Genomic DNA, 17805 nt, shown 5'->3' on the forward strand with positions numbered 1-17805 from the left:
GTGAACCTTTGGTTCATTTAAGTCCATTTGTATAAACATGATAGGTTTGGACGTTTGATAAAAAGACCATAAGAGATATTAGGAATTTTTTTTCGTAATCTTTACTATTATAATGAGAGAAGGTGGAGTAGAAGTGGTTAAACACCAAAATTTGGATCGCACAAATGCCCCTATTTTTATATTTAAATTTGATATAACTTGGGTCATTTAGGTCAAAAGAAAGATATTGCAAGCCCAAGGTACCATAATCATCTGTTAAATTTTAAAATCACAAATATATCTTTTTTTTACTATATAACCTTCAAGAACCCTTAAACTAAGATAAAAATTTCCTTATTTACCATTAAGAGAGCTTTTGCTGCAATTTTTTTTCATAGGGTTGTGTGCCCCAACCCCATAGAAGTCTTCAAACATGTAACAAGGTAAGCTAGGAGGCTAACTGATTTCGAACACATGACCAAAAGGAGCAAACCCTTGTCACTAGTTTTACGATTGAATGTAGATTTTATTACATGTTGGGTCTAGGTTTATTTGTGGTTTTATCAAAATGATGATTTGGAGAACAAAATCTTATGAAATGAGATGTTCAAGTTCTTGCCTTGAGGGGTACTAAAACAAGATATTAAAAAAAGAGAAATTTATCAAAACAGTACAATTTACCGTTTTGGTAAATAGTCGAAATGTGGTGCATCTTTAGGTAAATTTGCCTTAAAAGAATGAGTGTTAAAAGTAAGAGTAGGTGTGTTATCTGAGGTGACACAAGATTTACTGTGATTCTCACAATTTTGATGTGGACATGCATACATAATCATAGATGATTCTTACTCGTATCACGAGGAGACACATCTATGGTTTTGTGCACATCCCTCGTTAGACTTGTGAGAATCGCAGTAAATAATTTTTGTCATTTCAGCATTTTCCTATACATAATGATGTTTTATAAGTAAAATTTAGTGTGTCGATAGCTCTCTTGCACAAACTCAAATGATAGCCTCAAGGGAATCTCACCTGACAAACCTGTCCAGATTCAATGTATGGAAGAAAGTTTTCTCTAATATAAAAAGGGATTCTGTATCTCCGTGTCTCAGGTTCCTCCTTTGGTTCTTATTAAAGTGAAACCATTTTTTGCTGTTGGGCAGAGATGGGTGAAATTGATGATGCATTCATCCAAGCCATTGAACACAGACCTAAACTCACAGTTATCGAGGCTGGAGGAATCCCACTTATCGATCTCTCACCGTTGAATTCTTCCTCCACCACGACCGAAGATGAACTGATCTCCCAGATAGGTGACGCGTGTAGGGATTGGGGTTTCTTCCAGGTGATCAACCATGGAATACCGTCCGACCTTCTACGTGGGGTTCAGATTGTCTCGAAGAAATTCTTTGATCTGTCGTTGGAAGAGAAAAGGAAGGTTGGGAGGGATGTGGTAAACCCTTTTGGTTTCTACGATACAGAGCACACTAAGAATGTTAGGGACTGGAAGGAAGTGTTCGACTTCACTTTTCAGGATCCAACGGTCATCCCTGCTTCATCTGATATAGATCACGAGGAATTGAAGGAGATGAGGAACCAATGGCCCGATTTCCTTCCTGAATTGAGGTAATTATATTCTACTACTCCCGGTTGTTATTTGACTCAAAGCCTACTTTGCATGCCATCCACGTGACAAAATTTTTTTTTCTGAAAAATTAAAAAGAGAGCTGCTATTGTCAGCCCAACTTTTACTTATTATACCTCAATTAAAATATAAAAAGAGTAATGTTAAAGGCACCTCCAATTATTACCAAGGGCATCCCTATCATAGCCATTTTTTTTTTTGTATTTGGCACACCTACCATGGAGATCATCCTCACAAAAAATCAGCCCATTCCGGAACCTCTAACCCCATCAAAACTAGTTTACAAAAAAAAAAAAAAAAAAAGAGCAATTTACAGTTTTTGAATTTGTTTTGATGGGGTTAGATGTTTCGCAATGGGCTGAGTTTTGGTGGGGATGATCTCCTCACAGGCAGAGATCATCCTCACAAAAAATCAGCTCATTCTGAAACTTTTAGCCCATATAAGACAAAACAATTTGGCTATGGTGGGGTTGTCCTTATTAATACGTGGGGTGCCTTTAACATTACTATATGAAAAATTGGAATAGGGGCTTTTTCCAAAATGTGTGCAACTTATGTCCAAATTCCGATTTCGCTACACTGTTCATTTTAATTCCCAAAACATTCGTGAATCATTTTCCAACGAGTTCAATGGTAGGTATTTTTAATTTAAAGTTACGAATTCGTTGGTAAATTTAAAGTCAAAATATCCTTGATTTTAAAGTGACGAATTCAGAGGTAAATTTAAAGATAAAATATCCTTATTTTTTAATGGAGAATTTGTCGGTAATTTATAAATTAAAAATACCTACCAATGAATTCACTGAAAAATGACGTGCATGTTTGTGGAATTAATATGAACAGTGTACTGGACTTGGAATTTTGTCATATTCACCACATGAAATGCTAATTCACCCTAAAAAATAAGTAATGTTTAAATGGTGTGTTTTAATCTTTATTTAGGGTGTAATAAATAGTTTATGAAATTGGGGTGTAATAAGTAAAAGTTTGGGTGCCAACAACAGCTCTCTAAAAATAACTTCTTAATTATAAATTAGTTTTTTTTTTTATTAATGTGAAATTTGGCCATTTTTGGATAGAATATGATAAACTAACACCCCCCCTGTGACATACACCCTTGATGTGGCATGTGCTAGAACCATAGTTTTTTTTTCTTTGGGTGTATGCTGAAACATTTGTTTTGGCTCTAGCGAAGCCAGTAGTAGAGAAAACATGTCTATCTCCCCAAATATAGAAATGGCCCAAAATAGAAAACCCTTAAGAAAATACTACATAATTGCCCCCTGCACCTCTACAACTCAACGTAACCACCAACAAAATACAAGACATTTACACGACATTTTTCTACTTTGAAATGTTCAATGTCAATCACACTGATCTAATATATTTCATTGAACTTGTCTGCTTTGAATGGGTGTCTTGATTTGAGTTGCAATCTAAAATGAGTTCACTTCATGTGAGTAGATTTCTAATAAGTTTGATAAATTATCATAATTCAAGAAATCTTCACTTTGTTTTTTATTGAATAGCCTGAGACTTGACAATCTAGTTTTTCTTTTTCTTATTAATGTTGAAGCGTGATGACTAGTGTTTATTGTATATTTTTTATGATTGAATTTTTTAATTAGAATTGACTCTCGAGTTCACTAAAATTATACGGACCAAAATGCCCTCATGTTCAACCTCTTGCCAAAGACCCTTGATCCCCCTACCCACCCCAAACCCATTATCTTGATTTTTTCAACCTCTAGAAACCAACTCAACCTCTTGTCAAAAAACGCTTGATTTTTCTTCCCAAATGCTCATCATCTTTAACTTCCTCGGGAACCCTAGCTTGTTTTTTCAAGTCAAAGTGGAGGAGGTAGGCTTTTCAGGTTGAAAACTTTGAAATGAGTTTTTGGAGAAAAATCAAAGGCTTTTGGCAAGGGTTGAAGATGAGAGCATTTTAGTCATTAAGGTCTTTCTTTCATGGAAGCCCAAAATCAAGGGGGCTATTTCGTCAATTTTAAAATCCTGGGGGTATCTCTAATTTTTACCCAAACCCTCAGGGAGATATCAAATGTCATGGTTTCAAAACTCAATTTGACATCTCGTCTCGTCCATGGACAAGACCAGGTTATCTTGGACGAGACAATCCATTTAACTCGGCTTATAATGATTAATTTACATATATTTACATTAAAATAATTATAATTTTTTTAATAAAATAAGACTTTAGTTATATAATAAATAATTGAATTCTACAAAAAATTAATTATTTTAATCAAAATCTACAAAATCCCGGTTGACTTGGCCAAGTTTTATTGACTTGGCCGAGATTTTCAAAATATTGTCCTAGTCATCTCGCGAGATGATGTGAATGTTGAGACATAGTGTATGTCCGTATCGTCACCGAACAAGATCGAGATGACTCGGGCAAGTCATCTCAGTCTGGGACGAGATTTAAAACCATCCTCTGTGTGTGTGTGTGTGTGAGTGCACGCACGCACGATACGGCCATAACAACCTGACGCACATCGGGCTCTTTATGGCCTTCTTTCTTTCTAAGGTGATTGGACAGGTTCACCAACCATTATAATCTATTATATAAGATGTCTTGTATTCTTGTTAGACCTTTTCAGAAGCGGAGCGGGCTCGTCAATGGTTTCTTTCTAGGGCTGTAATTGAAGAATATAGTGTGATTAAATTTCGATATGATCCGTGAACATAGGCACATTGCCTAACCATGTAAATCTTTGTGTTTGTGTGCGATTCTCTTTTCTTTGCTGCTTTGTTTTTTCATATAATCTGTTTGAACCTGAAGCTTTTGGCTAAACGCTCGCTTTGGCATGGTTTATATGGTTTCTCTTTGATAGGGAGGCATGTGAAGCCTATGCTCAAGCTGTAGAGAAACTATCATTTAAGCTGTTGGAGGTTATTTCAATGAGCTTAGGCTTGCCGGCAAAGCGCTTAAACGACTTCTTCAAAGACCAAACCAGCTTTACCCGTCTCAACCACTACGCTCCATGCCCTTGTCCTCACCTAGCTCTAGGAGTGGGTCGACACAAGGACTCTGGTGCTTTGACTGTCCTTTCTCAAGATGATGTTGGTGGTCTTGATGTAAAGTGTAGGGTAAATGAAGAGTGGGTTCGGGTCAAGCCCATTCCGGAGTCTTATATCATTAACGTTGGCGACGTTATTCAGGTACTACATACGAGCTCTTTAACCAAATGTTTTTTTTTTTTTCAATGATGGGTTTGATGTTATATGTTGACATTGTGGGAGAAAATCCTCATACATTGAGATAAATGTTACAAAATATTGAGGTCCACCTTTGAAGTCGTTTTGATTTCTTTTATGGTCTGTAGTTGAGGTCGATCACAAAATTGACTTCGGTCACGATTTCGTCATTAAATACATAAAATAATAGAAAAATATGAAAAAGAGAGAACATAAGGAATTTTTTACGTGGCTCAGCAAACGTGCCTATGTCCACGGGCTCGGGGAGCCGTTTCACTATAAGTTGAGTTTATTACATGACCTCCTCACCTCCCCTCCATTTTTTCCCCCTCTTTTACAATGACTTCAACACCTTTAAATAGAAAAAACCTAAAAAGAGTTCTAATCTTAATTAAATTACAATTGATCATGTTACCCTTTATCCAAATTAATAATTAAATAAAATAAGGGAAGAATCCTTTTATATTGGGATTCTTCCCTAATAAGATGTCTTTTCAAATGATGCCACGTGTCCACCTTGGGATGAGTGTTTATGGTGCGGATGAACGGTCCGGATGGGAGGCAATTTTATCCCTCCACAATTGTAGTACTTATCAATTCCACTCAAATACCAAGTCAAGGCATTAAGAAGTTAGGGTCCAATGTGGTTTCTAATAATGCCATCATCTCTAAGGGGAATCTTCACCGATCCCTTCCAATTTTACGATAGCGTGAGGTTTATTATGAACATTAGCTTGGGAGCTCGGCTTATAGCTTATCCGACCTAAAAGGATCAAGATCTCAAATTACACACATCCCGAGATTGCACAATTTACTCTGGTAAATGCACAATTTTTACCCCTCCATGTACATCTGTAGCTTGGGTCACTGTAACGTGATTTATGTGTTCAACTACATGGTTCCCAAAATCATTTTGACTTTGATTTCAATCCTATGTTCTATGTGTTGTGTAAATGTCTCGTATTTTGTTAGGTTACTGAAAAGATAATTATGTAATATTTTCTTAAGGGATTTCTATTTTGGGGGGTTTTATTTTTGTGGAGATGGGCACATTTTTCATTTATTTATTTATTTATTACTTTTCTGTTTTTTAGGGGGAGGGGCCGTGCAAACGCATACCCCCACATCAACAAATAATGACAGACTCTCCCACTTAGGGAGATCTTAGGTGAGCACACCCCTCCCCCCCAAAGTGCAATCGAGGTCACTAACCTAGGCCATGGACCTTCTTGATCGCCTATCGACCCCGTCCAAGTAAGTATAGGCACGCTTTTCTCTGCTCTCAATCTTATAAATAGAGATCTCTAGAGCTGTAAAACTAGATAGAAAATAGTGATTGTTCTTGATCTAATCCCATACCATGTAAATCCTTGTGTTTTGTGCTTTTTTTGTTGTTGTTGTCCTCTTTGCTAATTTGTTTTTTCACATTATGCTGATTTCCATGCCACCAATGTTGGCAAATTGTTGGCCTTATTATATATGTGTAGAAAGAAGATTACTTATATGGAGACTTGTGAACAGGTTTGGAGCAATGGCAAGTACGAGAGTGCGGAACACAGGGTGATGGTAAACTCAGAGAGGGAAAGGTTCTCAATTCCCTTCTTCTTCAACCCATCACATACTGTGACAGTAAAACCTTTGGAAGAGCTTATAAATAAGCAGAACCCAGCTAAATACAAGGAATATAATTGGGGGAAGTTCTTTAGTAGGAGGAGCCTCAGCAATTTCAAGAAGCTCAACGTCGAAAACATCCAAATAGATCATTTTGAGGTAACCAATTAATCGGTTCTTCTTGTTTATAGACGAGATACTTGAGAATGTTAGTCTTGTTGTGGTGGTTGTGAAGATGGTGGTCTAGGTTGTGTTCAGATGGTAATGCAAAATGTAAATTAGGGGTCTCAACAGATTGGTTTCGGTTCGGTTCCATGTATACCTAGAACCGAAACCTAAATAAAACATTGGTTCTTGTTTGTTCCAGTTAGTGGTATAAGATCATTGGAACCAGAAACCTAAATAAAACATTGGTTCTTGTTTGTTACGGCTCGTGGTATAAGATTGTTGGAACCAGAATTGACCCGACGAATATTCGATACTCTTGGGTTGGTACTTAATAAGATGGATAATTTTCTAACAATGGATTCTTCAACTATATCAAAGTTATGAGAAGAAAACCTGAGAAAATTAAGATCTGAGTCTTTAATTGTGGTTGAGTGGGGAAAAAAAAAGAAACCCTCCACTTTCTATTTAGGTTCTAATTTTAGTTGAAGTATATTTATTTTTGAGAGCTTCACACCAACTTTTGTTAACACCACCTCAAGGTGTGTGTGCTAATTCTTTGGTGATTTACATATGAATTGGGGTGGCAATAGAATGTCTATTATTTTTAACTACCTCATTGATTAATGTTTAGTTAGACTATTGAGTCCGTATAAGTAAAATAAATAAACCCACTATATTCATTTACACGATGTATACTCGAAGGAGACTTGACAGTCAAACTAAAAAATGATCGAGTGAATTCGGATACAATGGGTAATTTGTCTACCCATTGATGGCCTTATTGTAAATAGTTCCCTTGTTCCCATTCTTGAATGTGGTTTTGTGGTACTTGGATAAGAATGCAAAGTGAATAAGATTTGAGATTTTATATTTCCACACCAACTTTCACTTGTAGCACTTGAAACAGTGAAATTAAATATTGTGTGTGGGTGGGTCCACTAGTCTTTCAATTTTCGTAATCCACGGTGTAACTCATAAATTGGGTTTTGTCAAGCCTGGTGATAAAACTTGAACTTCCATATAATGGAAATCTCATGGCTATGAGGATGCCATATACTATAAAAGAGGCGGAGCCAAGATTTTCTTGTAGTGGGGGCAATCAGTGGTTAGTTGTATAGTTGAAGAACTTAAGGGAGGTGAGGGTGTGGGGACAAATGGGGAAAGAGGTGAGGGAGTGGGTGTAAATGAACATGTAATTAGTTGAAAATATAGGGGTGTCTCAAAGTTATGTGGGGGCAATTTTCCCACCAGCTCCTTACTAGGTCCACCCTTGACCATAAAGATCAGTTTAATGTTGTCCACTACACGGGAAAAATTGTGATTAGAAGGAAAATAATTTACATTATGGCGACTTGTACGAGTTTAGAATTCAAAGTCTTCAAACTGGACCCACTGGAGAAAAAGTGGCTAAACATGAAGGGCTTGCGTGGGCTTGCGTTATTCTTATGATCATTCGGTGGAAGGTGGCACTCAACCAATGGTGGGGAATGCTATTGTCGGGTTTAATTTTTTATAACAAAATTCACGTGGAGGTGCAAGGGGCTAGTGTGAAAATTGCAGGGTACTGCTATGAAAAGCTTATGTCAACAAGGTGCTATGAGAAAGGAAGGTGATTCATCGTATTTCAATTAAAAAGGTTCGTGCCGAGACAAGAACATTATAGTCTTTTAAACAAAGAGACGTATCACAAATACGGTGATACAACCAAATATTTATGTTAAATTCAAAATTCTTAAATTTTATTAATCGTCAAAACAAACAAGAGTGCCCATAATAAAGTGCCACATGACACAATTTATTACTTGAATCAACTTAGAACAAAAATAAGGTGGGGGCTAATGGTTGGGGGCTCCGTTCGTGCCTGTAAGATGGATGTCATGTTCCGATAAAAGAAAAATTTGTTATATGTTTGGGGGGCTTAGTTCGAGTTCATAATAAGGGTCACATGTGACTCAATTTGTAATTTGAGGTGGCTCGATTTAAAAGTAGTATAGGAGCTAATCTTGTACCCAACTTGAATGAGTTTAGGGACTTTGTAGAGATGAGATGTTCAGGCCATAATTATAACCCACCTAGATAGAAGGTATACATAGGGGCTCGGTGTAAGTCCAATTAATAAAATAGAAAGGTTAATTCGTACTTGGGGGTTTAATTGAAGTATAATTAAGGACTTGGATTCGGGAATACATGAAAGATATATTTTTAATGATGGTATTATAAATTATTTTCCTTGAAGTTTTCAATAAGGTAGGAAAAATATACTTGATTTACTTTTAATTTTATAAGGAAAAAAAAGATTAATCTATGAATTTGTGTTATTAAAATGATTATATTTTATGAATTTTGTGATCTCTTTTTGTTCAAGTTTTTCAGGTCGATTTAGCAAATTTTTATAAGGCAAGAAGGTTGGTTCTCCTTGGAATAGAGTATTACTCTATGATGTGAGTGATACAAAACCCAATAAGGAAAGAATGTCAGTTCCCTTGGAATCGAGCATCATTCTATGAGGTAAGTGATGCAAAACTCAAGAAGGCAAGAACAGTTTCTCTTGGAATCGAGCATCATTTTATAAGGTGAGTAGTGCAAAACCCAATAAGACAAGAATGTCGATTCCCCTTGGAACTGAGCATCACTCTATGAGGTGAGTGATGCAAAACCCAAGAAGGCAAGAAGGCCGACTCCTCTTAAAATCGAGCATTACTTTATGAGATGAGTGATGCAAAATCCAATAAGATGAGAATGTCTGTTCGTCTTGAAGTCAAGTATCATTTTATGAGGTGAGTGATGCAAAACTCAACAAGGCAAGAAGGTTGGATCCTCTTGAAACCAATCATCACTCTATGAGGATAGTGATACAAAACCCAATAAGTTAATAAGGTCGGTTCTATGTGAACTGAGCTTCACTTTGAGGAAAGTGAAGTAAATTTTTATAAGGCAAGAAGGTCGGTTATACATGAATTAAACTTCACTCTGAGGTGAGGGAAACAAATTTTTATGAAGCAAGAGAGTCGACTTTATATAAACCGAATCTCAGTCCCTAAGGTGAATCGAGCCCTACTCATATGAGGTTGAGTAGGTTAAGTCTCAAAAATCTAATTTATAAGAAATATCAAATTTACAAAAATTAAGCTCGGGGGATCAAAAATCATACTAGTTCAAAAATCAAAGATGATACTCACTCAGGTTAGAGTATTTCTCGAAGGCGGATCTCAATACATAGGCCTCCACCTTCGAGAGGGGGCTATGTGGAGGGATAAATTCGTCTCTCATCCGGATTGTTCATCCGCATCATCAACACGTATCCTAAGACGAACACATGGTATCATTTGAAGAAGACTTTATCTTATTAAGGAAGAATCTTAATTTAAAAGGATTATTGTTATTTTTATATAATTATTAATTTGGATAAGGGGTAATATGGTCAATTGTAACTTAATTAGAGTTAAACTTTTTTTAGGATTTATTTATTTATTTAAAGGCCTTGAGGCCATTGTAAAAATTGTGTGTATGGGGGGAGGGGGAAGAAGGTAGGGAAAAAAAAGAAGAAAAACAGAGGGGAAGTGAGGAGGCCATGTAATCGTGAGATTTGTAGTGAAACAGCTCTTCGAGATCGTGGACGTAGGCACGTTTGCCAAACCATATAAAAAATCATTGTCTTCCCTATTTTTCTATGTTCTTTTTATTATTTTGTTGATTAAATGATGAAATCATGATCGAGATCAATTTATCACAAAATCGACCTCTACAATGACGTGTAATTTTGTAATGTGACCATTAACATTAGTGTGTTAAAAGTAAAGGTGAGTGTGTCAACATAAGTTCCTCAAGCTTTGAAAGATATAGTTTCAAGCACAAGATTAAAAATGTTCAACTCCAATAGTTTGAAATCATAGAAATTTAAGAGCAAGAAGATGACCGACTTTAGGAAGAAAAATCAAGGGTGTTTTTGCTAAAAGTTGAAGACAAGGACATCTAGGTATTTTCTCATTAGTCTATTTATAATACTAGGATCAAAGGGGACGCATATCATTAGTTTCAAAATATTTCAAAAATCAAAATCCTAATTGTACCTAATTGAATTTACAATCTAGGGTTCGAATACCCCAAAACATATAAACAAACGGTTTCAATGCAAGTTTCTCACGATCTTCACAATAGAGAGAGATAGAGAGAGACTTACATCGAAACTATTCTCCCGATCTCCACAACAGAGAAGCTTGCAAGGTTTTCACGATCTCCATAATGGAGAGAGAGAGAGAGAGAGAGAGAGAGAGAGAGAGAGAGAGAGAGAGAGAGAGAGAGAGAGAGAGAGGTTGCATACTTGAATTCGACTCCTTCGACCTCTACAAGTTATTCGATGGAAAACCCAAATACAAATGACACCAAAGACAGAAATATGAAAGAGGAGAGGACTTCTTCCTAATTTCAGTAGAAAAAGGGTATTTTCAAAATAAATTTTTTTGACTGTTTTTATCGATTTGGTAAAAAAATTATTTTCGAAAATGATAAATTACCATTTTCGAAAATAATTGCTACAGTTTACTATTTTAGTAAATAGTCGAAATGTGGTGCTTGTTTTGGTAAATTTACCTAAAATTAATCTATTTTGATAAGTCTAGGGGAAATTAGGAGACTTTTTTTTTTTTTTGTAACCGAGGGAGTATCTCATCAACACTCTCACGTAAGCGTGACAGACTAATCTCCCTTGGGGGCCCCGCATGACCAACCCCATACGAGATTTAAGGGGACTAACCCAAACCCATTTAAGTGCCACACAAGGTGGTGGGAAGGGGATTCGAAGACAAGACCTGGGGAGCACACCCAGTCTTACCATCAAAATTAGGAGACTTTGCACAAAATGGCCTTGCCCTACATTATGTGAGTCTTCTCAACCCTATGGCTGGAGTCTCCTTAGAGAAAGAGATAAGAGAAAGGGAAAGATGTGAAAACATTGGGAAAAAGGGATGCAAAAACCGTGGCCTTGAGGGGGTATTTATAGAGTGAGACTTGGCTTTGGCTCATTGAATTCAAGCCATGGCCATACGTGAACCAAGACTCCAATTAATCCATACATGAGCCAAGTTTTCTTCTCACCTGATGTTCTTCTGTTCAAAATCATAAATTATTGAAAAAAATAAAATAAAGAATCATAACATGAAGATATTATCATCAAATCCCATATTTCTACATTTATGAATCACCAAATTATATTATGTATCAAATCCCACATTAAGAAAAGATAGTATGTTTTTTTTTTTTTTTTTGAAAAAAATCTTGTTTTAAAGGTAAAAAACACATTTAAAATGAAAAAACCTGACATTTTCAAAAATATATGATTTTTTCAAAGAGTTGTGTTTTTAATTGTTTTAATCATTTAAGGTACAAGACGCGTTTTAAATTCGTTTTTGTTTCAATAAAAACACCATTTTTTGTTACTATATATGATTCACTGTATGGAATTTTTCCCTTATGGATCTTCAAAAGCTTTTAAACACAAAGTGGGTCCGCAATGTGGACCGCATAAATGGCACGGCTCTATTGATATCTCCATATTTCTTGGGGTTCCACTTGAATGCTTATTCATGGGACTAGGGGTGCAACTTGGTTCGGTTTGGTTTGGTTTGAGGCCAAGTCGGAATTGAATCGACCTAGATCAATTCCGTTAAATGAGAACCAGAATCAAACCAAATCAACCCGAACCGAGATAAGGTCAATTTGGTTTGGTTTGGTTCGATTCTATGGATTGCTAATATCTTAAAAATCTAATTGAATCAACATATTTTTAATAAAAATAAATAGACATGAATATGAAATCTCATATAATGAGTCATTTATCTATCCATCAATAAAAAAAAAAAAAATCATGTATCCATTAAAAAAAAAGGTCAATAGTTTTTTCATCAATTAAAGAAAGCCATTAATCCTATCCATCCAAAAAAAAAAAATGTCATTAATCTATCTATAAAAAAATAATCAATTTATCCATAAGAATGAGCATAATTTATTAAATAGATTAATAATATTTATTAATAATTTTATTAATATAAGGATTCGGTTCTTGATTTAGTTAGGTTCTTACAAGGCTAAAACAAGAACTGAACCAAATTGGCCAGTTCTCTATTTTGTTAACCTGGAACTGAACCGAAGTTCATTATAAGCTGAACCAAACCAATCCAAAGCTCTCGGTTTGGTTCGGTTCTTGGTTTGAACCAAACCAAGTTGCTCCCCTACATGCAACAACCTCTCTTCAATTTACTGCAATAATTATTAGGGGGATTGACTCTAAAGGACTCTTTGTTAAGAGAATGTACCCAATAGTCCCCTAGTAAAGAATATGGACTATTTAAGTTCTATTTAATAAAATAGTAGTCTATTAAGGAATTTTCGAAGATTTTTAATAATAATAAAAAAAACCTGAAATACCCTTTTAACAATTTTATAAAGTGTTTGATCTAAAAATATAGGGAGTCAAATATAAACTTGGCCAATTTATATAGTTATGAATATTTTCTGTGAAAAATAAAAAATAAATATTTTATTTATTAAAAACTATTCATAAATTTAATATAGTTTTATTTGACTCATTTGTTTCGACTTGCTAATTTTGAGTTGAATCAATTTGATGAACATTCAAGGCAAGTTTTAAAATTATGTTTTAATTATTTAAAATTTAAAATTATTTATATATTTTAATAAATCTAATATAAAGAGAACAATTTATTTAGTTAGTAATAAATCTAAGTGACTTAAATCTAATATAAAGAAACCAATTTATTTTAATACGTTTTTTATTTTTTTAATTGATCTACAAGAGATGACTGTAGTTAAGGGGCATGTCATTGACTATAAAACATAAGAGTAACTCAAATATTCTCAATTTAACATGTTTTGTTTTTAAACTTCAAAAATCATTAAAAGGGTAAATATGGTATTTTTACTTCAAAAATTCTTTTTAGACTAATATTTGATAAATTGAATACTAAAGAGTCCATAATTTTTCACCAAGAGAAATTTCACCAACGTACGCTAACAACACCATACAACTCACTGGCAATAAATTCAATATGAAATCAAGCTTATTCAATACAATACATTTGAGTCTACTCATACATAGTATATCTTATTATGTTGGATTCATTCTCCAAATCTTTGGGATAAGGCATTTTTTTTTTCTGTTTTTTCTTCCATAACATACAAGAAATACTTAAATGTGCACACTATCTTCCTTCACAACATGTAATAGTGACATTGTTGATAGAACATGCTTTATTTCCATCTAGAGATGAATATGAATCTGAAGCAATCCATCTTTCAGTAAATGCAGGTTGCTTTGGAGTAGGAAGGTTTGTAATTTCACTAGTAAGCATCGAAATTATGGTCGACACACTAGGTCTGTCTTTGGCAAAATCTTGCACACACAATAGTCCCACATGAATACACTTGAAAATTTCTTCTGTGAAAGATGGTTCAGACAAGCTCGAATCAATCAGTGCTACCACCTCGTCTTCATTCCATAATTTCCATGCCTGTATCAATTATATATATAAAAAAAAAGATGTAATATAATTACTTGAAAATGATTGACATTTTTAATTTGATCAAATAAGGTAAATAAAATTAGTTCGTGTACACTTACATATCCCAAAAGACTCCAAGATTCGTGATTTTGAAAACTAGCGTTCCTTTTCCCACTCACAATCTCTAGTAGCAATACTCCAAAACTGAATACATCCGATTTTTCGGAAAATAATCCCTCCATTGCATACTCGGGGGACATGTAGCCGCTATATTTCGTCATGCAAGGCACAAATTCTAAGTGTTTAGAGACTGAAATATAAAAGAACTGCGATTGAAGACTACAAACCTTACTAAGATTGAGAATTTGCTTTCTTAATTACTGCTTATAACAATGATAATAAACTCAATAGGACTAATTCTAGTATTACTTACTATGTCCCAACAACCCTTATGGTATTTGCTTGAAGTTCATTGCCTCCAAAAATTCTTGCCATGCCGAAGTCTGAAATTTTAGGATTTAGATCTTCATCCAACAAAATATTGCTTGCCTTTAGATCTCTATGGATAACTCTTAATCTAGAATCTCTATGAAGATAAAGAATCCCTCGTCCAATCCCCTCAATGATTTTGAGCCGCTTTTTCCAATCTAAGAGTGCCCGTTTAGTTGGTTCTGATCAAGAAATCAAACAAAACAAGTAATTTGAGTTTAATGAATGAAAACTGAATAACATGAGTTTTATTAATTGCATCACTCATTAATTTGGAGAATTAGGCACACCTTCCTTATTTAAAAATTCAATAATCAAAGAGACCTTTTCTTTTTTTTCAAGAATATGGAGAGGCATTTCAAAATTCACATAATTAATGAGTTAGGCAAATCAAAATAGCCTATATAATACAAAATTTCAGACATTAATTTATATTTTGATTGCTTGTTACTATCTTGTTCGGGAGCAAAAATCAAAACATTAAACCATCCTGAGAAATCTTGGAATTCTATTTATGGTACTAAAGCAATTAATATTCAAAATTGAAAAAATAATTAGCCGAAAAGAATTGAGAAAGTTTTAGAAAGAACTAACCGAAAATAAAGGAATCTAAACTTTTATTGGGCAGAAATTCATATATCAACATCTTTTCATCCCCTTCAATGCAGCAACCCAGAAGTCTAACAAGATTCCTATGTTGAAGTTTCGAAATCACCACAACCTCATTCTTGAACTCCTCCACACCTTGTCTAGAGCTCTTAGAAAGTCTTTTTACAGCTATTTCTTGTCCATTTGGTAATATTCCCTAGAAAGAAACATCAATCTATTTAAAATAACTCCCTTCAATAAGTTAGTTTTGTCAGTTCAAGTTGAGCAGACAAGTAAAACAACTAATACCTTGAAAACTAGCCCAAAACCACCTTGCCCAAGCTTATTCCCATCATCAAAGTTGCTTGTAGCAAGTGATATCATCTCAAAATTGAAAATTTGCAAATCTGGGTTGTCTCCTAGCATATTTGAATCTGCAAATTCTGCACTTGTTTTATTGCTTCTCTGTTTAGTCATCCACCTCTTACAATAAAAGTATGTGCAGACTCCAACACCGACGACGATAACTACTATTCCGATAACAACTGTAATTATGATAATTACCTTTACATTCTTCTTATCTGCAATTTCAAAAGAAATCTTTAATCATTAAAAACAAACTGGCATCTTCAAATCACTTCAAACTAATCATATTTTAGTTTAGAAAGGAATTTCAATTGAGTTACCTTTAATTCCCAAGTAATTACCTGTCAAAGAAAAAAGTAGAGGTATTAATTGGGCATGAAACAAATAGAGAGAGAAGGACTCAAACTATACCCAAATTTCCTATAAATATCAAAATCTTCTTAAAAATAAAGAATCTTACTGAGTTCTGAATGTGCCACGCGGATGTAAAGATCGGCTCCATCATATCAATTAAATTTCTGTTCCACCACATACACCCGATGTTGTCAACATACGAATAAGCTAGGCAAGAACAATTATTTAAACACTCTTGTTCACAATCGTTCAAGTCCTTCGGACTTGCCCAAAGATTCTCAAAATCAGGCACTTTAATCTTTTCCATCTTCAGAAACCCATCTGAATTCACCACTTCACCATTTGTGTTATTTCTCACACACTGCAATTGGGTCTTCCTCACACACCCACCTGACCAATTTCCCTTACTCCATTCCTCCATCGATTTGGGCTCAAAACCATTTAAACAACTACAAATTGGTGATTTTGCTACATTACAGCTTCCAAAAGGCCCACACTTTCCGTAAAATCCACATTCAGTAACCGGTCCCTCGTAAAATTGATCCCATTTAGTATTCCCTTCATCCCAACCATATTGGTTCAATTTCCCATTAGAATTCAAAACATACCTTACCATAGGATACTTGTTGGCAATAGACAGAGTTAGATACACACTTCCTTCTGTATCTTTTCGATCGATAGTGAATCCATTGTTATAAATTGCCGGCATATCTACATAGTTAATAGCCGAGTACATATTTGTACCCCGATAAAGAACATTCCATTCCAAGGACCGCTTCTCCAATGTCGAACAGACCCATTCCAGTTGATGACTTGAGGAATGCTCGATGTGTCAAGTTCACAAAAAAAGCTTCCATAAGACGGATCCGAACTGCTTTTCCATGATGTCATACCTCTTTTCTCCCCTGTCCTCTTATTGTTGCCCATACTCATGCCTGGTATGATAGTGTGTGTTGGGTGTTCGAAACTCTGCCATAATTTCCTCCCAGCAGAATTCAATTCTCTTAAAATAAGATTCCCAAAATCTGTTAACACAGCAGTAGTTGATGAATTATAAGAGATATCTGAAACATTTGTACTCCAAAGAACTTTGTTTCCACCATCTAAAACGACTAGATTGCCATCATCACCAATCTTCAAAATTCCAGGAGAATCTGTGATTGGATTTTCTCTGTTTGCAACCCATATAATTGTTTGTATTGTAATAATATTATACCAAATTCCAATGTAACGGTTGGTAGAGTTACTTGGGCTGAAGAAGCCTAATTTGAAGGTTCCACTTGATGAAGTAATAGTTTCGGGGTCTGTGATATATTGGGTGGGTGTGATGGTTTGTATTGCAGTAATACAGAGATGTAAGGCCAAGGAGAGAATGAAGATCAAAGGAACAATTGTTACAAAGTTTATTCTAACACCCATTGCCATAACTGGATGAATTGTTGACAGAAAGAAACAATATATTTATATTTGTTGATAGAAAAAAGAGAGACAGATGGGAAGCGGCCCACAGCCTACCATGGGGATGGGCCCTCATTTTGACTTAAGAGTAGTGATGAATGCACACGGTCTTCTTCGTAAATGGTTGGATACTAAAAGCGCCTTCGATTTGTGGGTGTGGATCCAATTTTTCTCTTTTGATAGTCATCACCTAGTTTTATGGTCTAAGAATAAAAAATGATTTTAAATAGACAAGAAATATAGAACTACGAAGAGATTGTGGGTTCGGAGATCAGGTTATGGGATTGGAAGGTGTTAGACACCAATCCCGTCCAGCAAAAGTCGATCTCTACTCTTCCTAAATATTTACTTTGCAAAAATAGCCTAAGTTTAGAATAATAATAAAAATACATTTTCTTTTACCTGAGTGATTAT

The 17805-nt window shown here is 34.9% G+C and overlaps 2 protein-coding genes and 1 non-coding gene across 4 annotated transcripts; 1 reads left to right on the plus strand and 2 right to left on the minus strand.

Moving 5' to 3' along the window:
• The first annotated feature begins 1026 nt into the window (after positions 1-1026).
• On the plus strand, positions 1027-6974 carry LOC147405038 (protein LATERAL BRANCHING OXIDOREDUCTASE 1-like). 2 transcript variants are annotated; one of them, XR_015178057.1, is made up of 4 exons: positions 1027-1602; positions 4477-4804; positions 5935-6094; positions 6362-6503. XR_015178057.1 is itself a non-coding variant. In XM_086441158.1 (3 exons), the coding sequence occupies exons 1-3, from the start codon at positions 1142-1144 to the stop codon at positions 6620-6622; spliced, it is 1050 nt and encodes a 349-aa protein (XP_086297284.1). In that variant the 5' UTR covers positions 1034-1141; the 3' UTR covers positions 6623-6974. The 2 variants fall into 2 exon arrangements, 1 of the variants encoding a protein (XP_086297284.1); XM_086441158.1 differs by lacking the exon at positions 5935-6094 and having other exon boundaries at positions 1034-1602; positions 6362-6974.
• Positions 5937-6102, minus strand: LOC147405039 (U1 spliceosomal RNA). The gene has a single exon (XR_015178161.1). It is a non-coding gene; the product is annotated as a U1 spliceosomal RNA (small nuclear RNA).
• Positions 6975-13731: 6757 nt separating the features above from the next.
• On the minus strand, positions 13732-17805 carry LOC147405040 (G-type lectin S-receptor-like serine/threonine-protein kinase At1g11300). The gene is given in 8 exon segments (XM_086441160.1): positions 13732-14145; positions 14256-14403; positions 14570-14807; positions 15220-15430; positions 15523-15794; positions 16040-16081; positions 16084-16674; positions 16677-17805. Coding segments are annotated over 8 exon segments (2493 nt in total). The 5' UTR covers positions 17359-17805; the 3' UTR covers positions 13732-13836.

The sequence above is a fragment of the Akebia trifoliata genome, chromosome 4 (genome assembly GCF_017979445.1).
Source record: "Akebia trifoliata isolate Shusen 1 chromosome 4, ASM1797944v1, whole genome shotgun sequence".
Taxonomy (NCBI): domain Eukaryota; kingdom Viridiplantae; phylum Streptophyta; class Magnoliopsida; order Ranunculales; family Lardizabalaceae; genus Akebia; species Akebia trifoliata.

Bases quoted from the DNA above. Each gene is read 5' to 3' on its own strand.
- LOC147405038 (XM_086441158.1), top strand. From the start codon at position 1,142: ATGGGTGAAATTGATGATGCATTCATCCAAGCCATTGAACACAGACCT. The intron at 1,603-4,476 runs GTAATTATATTC...TCTCTTTGATAG, and splicing joins GATTTCCTTCCTGAATTGAG to GGAGGCATGTGAAGCCTATG. The intron at 4,805-6,361 runs GTACTACATACG...ACTTGTGAACAG, and splicing joins ACGTTGGCGACGTTATTCAG to GTTTGGAGCAATGGCAAGTA.